The sequence below is a fragment of the Serinus canaria genome, chromosome 8 (genome assembly GCF_022539315.1).
Source record: "Serinus canaria isolate serCan28SL12 chromosome 8, serCan2020, whole genome shotgun sequence".
Taxonomy (NCBI): domain Eukaryota; kingdom Metazoa; phylum Chordata; class Aves; order Passeriformes; family Fringillidae; genus Serinus; species Serinus canaria.
In genome coordinates this window covers 9,624,857-9,636,930 of record NC_066322.1, presented here as the reverse complement: position 1 = coordinate 9,636,930, position 12,074 = coordinate 9,624,857, and the positions used below count along the sequence as shown (strand labels likewise).

At 41.5% G+C, this 12,074-nt stretch overlaps 1 protein-coding gene across 1 annotated transcript in view; it reads right to left on the bottom strand.

Annotated features, from left to right (window-relative positions):
• EIF2B3 (eukaryotic translation initiation factor 2B subunit gamma) overlaps nt 1-12,074 on the bottom strand; it is a 105,121-nt gene that overhangs the window by 42,305 nt on the left and 50,742 nt on the right. The window contains exon 5 of the mRNA XM_009088668.4: nt 6,129-6,218. Within this exon, the coding sequence (XP_009086916.1) occupies nt 6,129-6,218 (90 nt within the window). The remainder of the gene's footprint in view (nt 1-6,128; nt 6,219-12,074) is intronic.

Sequence of the window (12,074 nt, the reverse complement as noted above, 5' to 3'; positions counted from 1 at the left end):
TGTCACATACATGAATATATATACACAAAGAATATCATGGTAACAGTTTGGGCACTCAAGAAAAGCTAGAAGCATGTTGCTTATACCTCAATTAAGACCTTGTGTGTTCACATTATGATACAATCCTTAAAATCACACCTACTTTTCCTCTCTCACCAATCTTAACCTCTTCACCAAATGCAAAGATGGACTATGCCCTGGGGACGGATCACCTTTGTGTAATGAGGCAGAAGAATGCCTCATTTGTTAGAACATGTGTGTTAAATGTACAAGGCAGAGGGCTGCAAGAGGAGAAAAGAACTGCTAAGATGTAAGACAAATGAATGATGCCTGAAGAACTGATTTTTACCTTTTTTTTTGTAATTCCCTTCTGTCAGAGGATTTTATGGATGGTGCCGCATGCAGACCATAAATCTAATTTCTGCAGGTTGCCACTGATTATCACCCTGCAACAGCTATCATCAATGGAGAAGACTTTTTCAACATTACAAGTTCCCTGTATAACATTAATAAGTGAAAAATGTCATACTTTAGACAAACCTGCTTCAAACCTCAGGTCTTGTGTACCCTGGTTTCCCTTTCAGAAGGGGAAAGCCACAGCTTCACTAATAGATGTGTTGAAAAGAGTTAATTGGCATTACAGAATCAGTGATGAGCAAGAGGAACATATTTACTTTTACCTTTCCAAAACAAAGAATTTGACTTCTTTTCAGGACATGGTTTAAAGAGGGATTAAGGCTGGTGGCCTTCACCTGAACTACAGAAGTTGTGTACAACACTGAACAGTGTCTCCTTCAGTAAGCAACTCAGGCAATAAATGAAGGAATGGTCACAGGGGGTGGGGGGGAACCCAAACAAGGTACAAAGTCATGTAATTGAGGCTGTACCACAATATGTGGAAAAAACAAAAGTAAAACGTTGCAAAGGGAGCCCCACCTGTGGCACTTATTAACTGGCAAGTGCCACAATTAACAAAGTAAGTATTTTTAAATATGGCTTTTTGTATGCTCAACCTGTAACTTAGGTTTGATTAGTATATTGCTAATATACTAGATAAGCTCTGCAATGCTGGAATTCGAGAAAAATTATTTTGGGGAACCTTATTCATTAGGACCACATACTACTTTGCTTTAGGCAGCCTTGATCTGGCTTTGGACTTGATGGTCTACCTCAATGAGGGGTGAACACAGCAGCCCCCTATGCCTACAGGTTTCAGCTGTGAGCATGGTAAAATTCTAACAAATATAACAAATGCTGCCATCGGTACCTGCACAACTGACTTTGGGCACAATGCCATTCATATATACATGTATTATAAATGCATACTATATATGTTCTTAAGCATATTCACAGGATATGTAGAGGCATATCTTCAAGACTTAAATTACCAAAGCAAGTTTGAATTTTCCATGTTAAAACTTTACAAGGAAAGGGGTTGCTCTACACCTATCTCCCCTCTGCCCTCCTCTCAATTATGTATCTTACTTCACCAGGCCAAAGCTTTAGAAATTTTCAGGAAAAGCAGAACACAAGCTACCATGCAACTTCCCTTTGATCACATTTCTCCTGGTAGCAGCTTGCTAGCAAGCCAACTGTCAGCACACAGCAAAGAAATAGCAGCACACGTCCGTGCAGCACGCAGGGCTCACACGGCACGGGCCCACACCCTGCCCTCTGCTACACGTGAACTTCACGGGGGAAAGGGAATAAGGACTCTCTTCTTCCATCTGCTCCGAATGCAGCAGCGAGGCAGGATTCCAACCTAGCACTCAGGAGAGTGCCAAAAAAGGGACTGGCTACTGTGCTGGCTGCCACTCCAGGGCCCCAGGGGTGTGAGGCCCGCCAGCTGTGGGGTGGAGCCGTGCCCCCAGCCAGCTACAGCCTCTGCTTCTGTCTCGCTGCTGGCTCAGCGCATGGAACGATCGCTTTAAGAAAAGCAATACTGTGCAGTTCATCGTGTGGTGCAGGTGTTCACCTTCAACTGTCCCTGCCCTGGGCTGGCAGAGCAGCTCCAGCAGCACACACGGCCTCTGCTTGCCTGTCTTCCCACGCCATAGAGTGTGGCAGCTATGAGATCCCTGGGCTGGCTCTGCTCTGAAAGGAAATCCGAGGAAAGGAAAGCTCTCACCTAAATACAAAGAGCTCGTATTTTTAACCGACTTTGCGCCCATGTGGAGGTGTGATACAACTCCACACTCTCCACCAAGACCTACCTCAGCAAGTCTAATTTCACTGATAAAGAAAGGAATCTGGTGAAGAATCAAAGGCCTCCACTGCAATAAACCCCAGGGCCAGGTACCACCAGCAGAAAATTCAGCCAAACAAGAGCTGCTTCACATTGAGGTCACAGTTCCTTGTTCAGACAGGATAAATCCAGCTGGTAGCAGGGTATGGTCTGTGACCTCTTGTGAATCTCATGAGGACAGACCCAGAAGTGACCAGTGATTGGATACCCACTGCAGATGCAGGGATGGAGACGCTCATGCGAGGGCAGTGCTCCCAATCCCTGCAGATTGGGAGCTCCCAATCCCTGGCAGCAGAGGCTGCCAGGGCACTGCAGCTGATTAAAGAGCACTTTTTAATCAACCTACCCTCGTGAAGCAGAAGTATAGAAAGAAGAGGAGGAACAAATTCCAGCTGTAGGAAATAAACTGCTATGGGCAAGAATTTCTTCAGCTGTTGCCCAAGCCAGCATGGAACCATGAGCGTTTGAGCTTGGTAGATTTGGACAGGGTAGGACCCTTGCCCACTTGACTTCACTAGGATCCAGTGCTGAACTAGTGGATGAGTGATAGATGGAGATTTAACTGCCAAAATGCATTTTTTCCTCCTAGGAAAGGAAAGAAAAAGCTGTTTCATTCCTGAAAAATAAATTCCCCAGGTTTAAATTACATTAGGGGCATGGTATTTTTTATTTTTGTCTGGACATACATATTTGTGGGTGTTCTAATAAACAGGATAGTTCCTCTGACTTTTATTCAAAGGCACTAGCAAGTTCTGCCTTTTAAAACTCAAGAATTTGATTTGCTATAGTGCAATAAAACTTCAGGCAGGATAATCATAAATTCAGGCCTTTTAAAATAGTTCATAAAAATGTATTAAAAGACTACAAACTGAGTTACAGGCTACCAAACAGTATTTTGACCTCCCCTAACTTCTCTCATCATAGAATCTCACTGCTGCCAAACAAATACTGATTATTTTCCAAACAATCCCACCCAGAAGAGGAAACAAGTGCATAGAAAAATCAAAAGATCTGTCTAGTACCACAAAGCAAGACAGAGATTGACCTAATGAAAAAATCCTTGGTATCATGACTTCATCTTGCAGCTGAACATTCAGCCTTTTTGCAAAGCTACCACTCAACAAAGTTGTTCCAAATCCTAAAGTAAGATTTTTATAGTTAGACAGAACCAAGGTTTAGCCATTTCATGTTTTTTTTCCTCTGTTTTCATATTAGTTACTCGTGACTTTTTACTTCATTTACAGCACATATATGAATCTGAATGCCAATTACTCTTACAGGTACAGCTATAAACAAGATTCACCCAGGCAGAACTTGTTCTTGCCATATCTTTGCAGCTAAGCTGGGACTCATTGAAGAAGAAACAGATCCCATACAGATAACCACATCAGTTTTCATGTAATGCTTCAACCTGGAAGTAATCATAATTTCCCTCTACAAAAGCCAGTTGTAGCAACTGAATTTCTTACTGGTGGGCAACATCTTTTCAACTTTGTATGTCAAAAAAACATTTGAAAAAACGTAAATGCTTCACTGAGCTACAAACAATGAAAAAAGGTGTTCTGCCTGCCATCAAACCCCGCTGTTAAAATATTAACACAATGTAAATATTGTAATATTGAGGAAGTACACTGTGTCAGTACTTCCTGGCACTGTACAAGAGCTTCACTGTTCCCTCCAGTCCCTGCTGTTAGTTTTAAACATGCACAACTTAAACAAGGCATCTGAGCTTCTCCAGTCAGTGCAGAATTGCAGAGAGGCAAAATCTTACTTTAGGTTCTTTCTGGATCAAAAAGCAAAGTATTAAAAAGAATCCTTAAACCCAAACAATTATGTAGATGTCAGTACTTCTGAGGCAAAAAAAAAATTAAAAAAAAAAAAAAAATCCCAAGAGTCTTTCAAAAGTCTTGGCATGTTGCTGCCAAACATGGAAAGATCCTTGGGTATGCACTATCCTCCCCTTCCTCAGAGAAGAAAAACAAGCTGCAAATGCCCACCAGTGCCAGAAGTCTGAAAGCTGAAGTTATTCCTCATGGCAAAAGTCCCATTCCCCAGATTTGCCAGTTAAGCACATTACTTGCAATTGACTCTCTCAACTGACTGAATAAGCAGCATTTGTGTAATAAAGAGAATGAAGCAGCTATCTACCATCAGTAAGCCATATGTGGCTATCAGGTCTTAAGAAATGCTGTCTAGAGGCTGTAATGATCTATTTGTCATAGAAGTGTCACAGAAAAGCAGCACAGCTTCAAAAAATAGTGAAGACAGAGAATAATCTCGCTATAGAAAACAACAAAAAAAATCCCTAGTCGGTCATACTTGCAAAAAGTCAGTAGTCTTCTTGTATGGGGATCTGGGGGCAACTAGAAGAGTTTTACTCTACTGGCTTTGGTTAATACAAGGTAAAATTCTGACTGACAAAGTCAAAGATCTCACCATTTTCCACTGAAATAGCATAAAAAAAAATTGAAATCTGAAGTTACTGCTATTTACACCTCTCTAAGTAGCATATCTGACAAGGACCATCCTTGTCCCACAGATCTAAATTCAAAATCAAATGAAATACCAGGGAAAAATCACTGAATGTGTGAAATGTCTAATATTTCAGAAATGTCTAATCCCAGCAAAACTAGGTGCTAGGATTTTAATAAATGAATCCTACATGCTCATGACAAAAGAAAGGTGTCAACACTGCTTCATGCTACCACAGGAAGAATGAGAATTCCAAAGCCTCACCAACTTTCTAAAATACACTAAATGAATGGTTTATTCCAGGTTTAAAGCATCTGCTGCTCCTGAAGCTTTCTTACCTTTCACACATTTCTGTACACAAGTGGGAACTAAAATAACTTGTACAATGCCCCTGTGTACCAAAGTGTTGGCTAAGCCTTATTCTTATGCCTGGTAAGAAACTGCCCTCGGGGTTAACACAGATTTTCCACTTAATTTTAACTCGCTCACAGACCCTTATTCTGGAAGAGCTCCTTCAAGCATGTATCCAGCTGTATCACCAGATTTGTATATAGTCAAGACTAACATAAATCTCCCACCCTCAATGTTTTTTCACATGTCAGTTTATCTGCTAAGAAAATGTACTATGAACACAACACTTAGCCCCTGTATCTTTTATCTTACTTAAAAGGGTAGAAAAACTCTTGAGAACTCAGTGCGCATTCAGTATATGTAATGGGCATGAGAGGGCTATAAAAAGTCTAGGAACAAGACATAATTCCAAAACTGAACTACTTACTGTGAGGGGGAGTGTTCATTTGTTTGTTTTTAAAAGACAAACAGGGTTTTTTTTTTTGTCTGTTTCATGAAATATTATAGCTAAGATCCTTCTCCGCTTCCATAAATGGATGTTTTTCTTACTCTCAGTGGGTGGTCTCAGAGTTTTGACAGAGGAATATCACAAGCTAAAACATAGGATGCTACAGAGATAGCCCACCTGCAGTGGTGGTGGATGTGAAGGGGCAGAGGGAAGGTGATTGCAAAAGACCAAAACAGACTGTGGTGGGGAAATCAAAGGTCAGAAATGTATTCACAAGCCTAACAATAGGGAAGCCCTGGTAAAATCAGCAGCCAAAAAGAAGAGATACATTAGGAAAAAAAAGAATGCATAAAAGAGACAAAAATGTTAGTGTTCACTTATGCTGGGATTTTTGTTTTGTTTTGTTTTTTCAAAGAGATCTTAATAAGAGACTCAGACATAATTCTTGTTACTTCTTTTAGTATAGTTTAAATATTTTGAAAACTGGTTTCTTTTATATTTCTATTTCATGCAAGCTAATTTAATGGGAAAAAATTCCTTTAAAAGCTCTGGTGTAAACCATAGGTCAATGCAAACTCCTGCTACTACCTTGTGTGTTGCTTGGTTTCTTACCTGTTTTCTACCAGAAAGTCCAGCACATATTTCTTCAGACAGTAGAGATGGGCATCCATCAGTCCTGTTCTGATGTGCATTCTGGGATGCCTGGAAAAGAAAAAGAAAGGGAAATCATGGAGCTTTTGCATGGCTGTTTACAAAAACTTGACTTTGCAATGAGGTCAGGGGATAGTGACAAGTGTGCAAAGGTCTGTTCCTTTCCATGGAACAGGATTGCTGGAACAGAAGAGCTCAGGCTGCCATTATTGGGCTGTGTCTGTAAACTTACACCTGCTGGCCGTGGGCTGATTTGCTGCAAAAGAAAACACCTCCTCCAAGGAGTCATTACTCCTGCTACATCTTCTCATGTAAGTGGAAATTGCACATTACTGGGCAGGAAGCCAAAGTAATGGGCCCAGAGTGCTAAAAGTTACAGTGGGTAATGTCAGGGTACAATAATTCAAAGCTTCTGGCTAAGTGCCTGCCTTAATATATATGCAAGGCTGGGCATGTTCTGCTAGCAAACACAACAACAACACTACTGTATTTTCTCCGACACTTCCTGGAGGAGAAGAGGAGAAGGAGATGGGGTCTGTTCACCTTTCCTATGCTACACATTACAAATGACTGCCACAGCTCAACTACAAAGCATTTGGCTATCCAGCCCAGTAAGGTGGGAAAGATCAGCAAAACCCCCACTCATCATAAGCCAAACAGGGAAGTCTTTGCTTTTGGAGCAGCGTCAGGTTCATATTTCAGAACCTCAGGAATCTCTGGTAGCTTCAAAATTTTAAGAACAAAGTTTAAACCGTAAAGACTCATTGACTGCTTCTATTGCTTCTCTTTATGCTTTCTCTGTTCTTGGATAATGGAAACCCTTTTTGGAACCTGTTTCAAACAAGCTAGATATTCCAGGCCAATATTACTTTCCCTTCCACAAATCTGTGGCCTCATTCGAGAGCATTCTGGCTGCCTGAACATTTGCCACTAGTTCTCAGAACAAAAAAGCCACAAGAATATTTAGCCTGCAGATTAAAAAAGACAAAACACAACAACAGTCAGGAACTATGCTGAGCTGTTCAAGACATCCATAACTGCACTCACGGTCAGAGGCTATTAAGGAGAGAAATTTCAATCCACACCTGAAATTGTCTCTGTTTTCATTTTGCTTCCTTTGATGTCTGGATTTAATAATTAGGCTCGAATGAACATTTTTTATCAGTGTACTCTATCCAACTTGGTTTGCTTATTCCAGAACATGCTAAAGTCAGATGTTTGTGATCATGAGCACTTTTATTATGCAGTTAGCTCAGCAGAAGGATCACTCACAAATTGGGCATGCATATAAATATAAACAGTAAACCAATCTACCACACCAAATATTTAGTAACACCAAAGCTACCAAGAACATGAGGTGTTCTAGTAAGCCATTTTTCAGTGCATTTCTCAATTAATGCCTTGAACTACCAAAGTATTTAAGTCTTAACATTTCATGACTTAGGTGGCATTTCTCAAGCATGCCATTCAAGCTACACATATTTTTGACTATAACAAAATTCTTTAAGTCTCATTTGCAAAAGGAAAGTTCTTATAATAGTAGTGCAACACTTTGCAGTGAAGTATGTGGTACTAGAAAATGATATATGCACTTTCAGTAGATTACTTCATTAACAAAACATGAGCTCACCTAGCAATGCTGCAGTACTGATGTTATCAGTGGCCCAGATGTTGCTGTGGAAGACAGCCCAAATAGCAATGTTCCTTATGCAAAGAGGATAGGGAATCCACTAATTTTAATTAGATCTTGCAGTTGGAAGTCAGCAGATTCCTCCTGCTCTGCATCCTGAGAATGGTTTCCACATTTTGTGTGTGTATGAGAGGGAAAAATTTCCTCTTCTCTGAGAAGGGTTCCTTTGTATTTATGTAATGAATAAAATAGTTTACTGGGAAAATTAACGAATCAATGGAGCAGGCAATAAACATGTAAAAATATAGAAACAGATGGAACATAGGAAGGAGAGGCAAAAATGGAAGGAAAAAATCCAATTTTTAACCTGAAAATGACAAACAAGCCAAAATTTCTTTAGTGCCAGAATGCCAGTTTTTTTCTCTTCCTATTCAAGATCTTTCATACACTCCCCCTTAAACACCAGGCAGAGGAAGGCTGCAGGGGCTAGGCATCAAGCAATGCTGTAAAACAGGAATTCCCCAGTAAATGCTGGTTCTGTCGCCAGTGTCTGTGTGGCTCTGACACACGCAGTCTCCCCACCTGCACACTGGAATAATGCTATTTAGCTACACCACAGGACACTGAGGATTTGTGGGCTGCAGTTTGTATCTGCATGCAAGCATTGTACCAAGATTTTCCGTAGCTATGCAACTTTGTTACAAAGTTATAGAAAATCAGTGGAAGTGGACAAATAGTAGCACAGTGCTATCCCAGCTCCTCCACCACACACAAAACAACCCCCACAAAAAGTAGCCAGACAGAAGATGTACTGAAACGCCAGTCTGAGTCAGCTTTCAATGTAGAATACACTAACAATAATGGAACATCATGCTGGATGAGAGGGAGGTCCCACAATGAAATCCTCTAAAATACAGACCACCTAAGTGATTTGCAACAGAATAGTCCCATAGATTAATATTATAATCACAGCTTCAAAGGTCAAACAGGCAAGTTTGGGCACATGCATAAACAAAGCTGTGATTTCTGTAAACCAGGCTCAAGAAGAGAATAGCCACACTAAACCAGACTGATAAGAGCACTCTATCATAACAAGCCACTACAGATGATGCTCATTTTCACTGACTAGTGCTTAAACCAGTTTATCTTCAGGTAAAAGCAAAGGAGTCAAATAATCTAACAGATAATGGCAAACCCCATCACCATTTCAAATGAGCATCTGCTTACTAATATCGAGAGCCACGCTCCCGTCTCATGCCTCTGATCTCCCACTCCATCAGCTAATCTTTACAACATATGAAAAATGAGCGCCTCCAAGAACAGCTGATACAGAGAGAATCGAATAACAAACAATGCAGGAGCTGACGCACCTAGACTTATTGCTTCGAGGGAGATAATACAGAAGGCTCCTAATTATATCATCAAAGAGAGAGAGAGAGAAGGTACTAGGAGGGGCTGGCTGCAGATGGTTAAGTGGTAATGAATGCCGGGTTGGGTGGTTTATCAAAAGAAAAAGACTGGATATGTATCTGAGAGGGTCACCCTTGAGATGAAAGTTGCAACAGCCATTGTTGGAGCTCTTTAATGAGGGAGGAATGTCAAATGTGTACCCTGTAAGAATCACACCAATTACTAAATGAACTTCAGTTCAATCTAGCAAATGTAATCAAGCACAAGTCATTAAAATACACAGTAAAACTCCCTTTGGTGCTGCCACTATAGTGTCTATTACTGTCTGCGCTCCAATGCAAGGGAGGGGGTGCTCTCACTTATAAGCTCTCTGTGTTAACTGATGGCAGATTTTAGTCCTAATGATGAGGCACAGAGGGCTCCCTGGCAGAAAGTCGACAATTAGAAGGCTAGGAGAGATGTGTGGAGAAGTCAGGGAAAGATTAAAAGAGCAATTTCAATGTGTAAAATTAGCTTTTATTAGCACATAATTCCACAAAATCCTGACTCAGGATGAGAGTGCATAAAGGTCTGCAAGAGTCCTTAGAAAAGTCTGTGCCTGTAATTCCTGACACGCCATTGTGAAATAATAAGCAGTACTAACAGGATTGATGCATGCTTCATACATGGCATCACTTTGAAAGTGGAGCCCAGAGCTTTTCTTTCACTGATAACCCCCCTCAGGATTTCCTCCCTCAGGGAAATCAACCACTGATAGAGCAAACTTCCCTTGTTTAAAGGCAAGAAGTCGGACAATTGTTTCAACGGTAAACTAATTAAGAGAGATTACCACCAAGAGCTGGAGGTTCCAACCAGCTCCATACTCCCACTGACAGTGTGATAATGCCAGGCTGGGGTCAAAATCATAAATCTGAAGGGAGCACACACAATGCTTAAAGCCAAAAAGCCTCTCTACTAAGCATGGGATATTGCCACATTAACCTCACCACCTCACAAATAAACTAGCTGAGAAAGAGAAATCCCATGGCCTCCCTTTCCCTAACTTCATACAGCTGTTGACGGAAAATATGAAGGTCTTTAAATAAGCTCAAGGACCTGAGGCTGTCCGTACTCTAACACTAATCCAGGCAATGACACAATAAAAATCTAATCATACCTGATATTAACCTGACTCCTAAACCTACACCTGAATTACATCAGGTGGGCTCATGGGTATTAGTTAATCTTCCTCCCCATCCTTCCAAAATAAATAAATAACAGCAAGCTATGTGCAAACTATGCATTCCAGACTCACATCTTTTCTAACTAATGGCATGCAGCTCACATAGTCCATACAGCCAAACACTCTATCACATTCTTCCCGTCCCCACACCACGAACTGTGCTCTTGCACGAAGCAGCGTGCGGTCCAGTTCAAACACAGTGCTGACCCCTGCCTGTCTGCAAGAACGTGGTGCTCTCTTGTTGATACAAAGCCAGTGTACAGATCAACATGAAGAGAAGTCTCACAGCAAAAGCTGCCAGACCACCTTTAATGTCTCAAGCATTCCTGCTTTTAAAGGAAAAAAAAATAATCCCTAAATCGCATTGCTCATTTACGGGACAGCTCTTGGCTGTAAACTCACTAATAATAAAAGACCACTGTTACACTGGCTCTTCAAAAATCCCAGACACCTTATGACCCTAATTTTTTTTTTTTTTACACAGTGCTTTTGGCCGAAAAGATCCCAAAGCACTTATCCCCATGAATGTCCCCACTGTGTGCCGGGGCTCCTTTGCCCACCGGTGAAATGCTGCCACCTCTGGGCTGCAGAGCTGTGGTGGCGGGGCCGGCCGGGTCCCCCCGCCACTGCCGCTGCAGAGGAGGGTGGGTAGAGGGGAGGCAGAGGATGCTACTTCTTGGGTGAGACTCCTTCAGTTCAGGCTGAGGAACACCCCAGCAAAGGGGCCCCAAGAGCTCAAGCCGGCATAAGCTACTGTGAGGTGTCTCCCAACACATGCCATGAGCCCTGGACAACCTAGACCTCTGTTAACCTCCCTGTACTTTTGTAACAACCTTATTTAAAAAGGCAGGAGGGTAAGGTTTGTTTTGGTCCATGGAAGATCTTGCAAGGGAGGACAGGACACTGCAGTTCTGGTAACAACTACCCACCATCCATCCTTACAGCTGCTGCTGCTGCTCAAGAGACACTGCGCCAGAATGGGAAGTACTTTCCAAATGAAAATGTTTTATTGATCTGGTGACCTAAGTTGCTTGAAAGTCTTCTGAATAATAAATATTTTTCACTTAAAACCTTCACCACATGCCATTTTTCTTTGTTGTATTATGCTATTAATATACCCATGAGACTATAATACAAACGCTGAACTTACTTTTGACAAAAACATGCTGAAAAGTTTTTGGTAAAGGAACTAACCTTCACAGAAAGCCAAAGATTAAATAATTTTCTCTAGTATAAAGAGTATAGGTTAGCAGTCAGAACTCAGGATTAATATTTGCTCAAGGTCAGTAATGGTTTACAACAAGCCAGTGTGACCTCTCTGTAGAAAGAGTCATTTTCTTGGCAACAACGCTGTGTTTTTAAGTTAACATCTCTTTTGACTTTGATGCTGAAGAGCAAGGGTGCCAATGGCTGCACAGCCACCTCATCACATGAACCTATAAAAAATGTTTTTCTTCATCCTGCTTCAGCTTTCCCATATGAAAACACGAACGACAGAAATTCCTCAGCCACCCCAAGTCAGAGGAGTGCTCCCTGGGGGCTGCACAGCCACGTCACTGGATGCACGTGCATCCCCCTGGGAGCACACCAGACACAGCTGCCTGTGAAAGCACTTCCCTAAACTTGGTTCCAAGGGTCTTCTCTG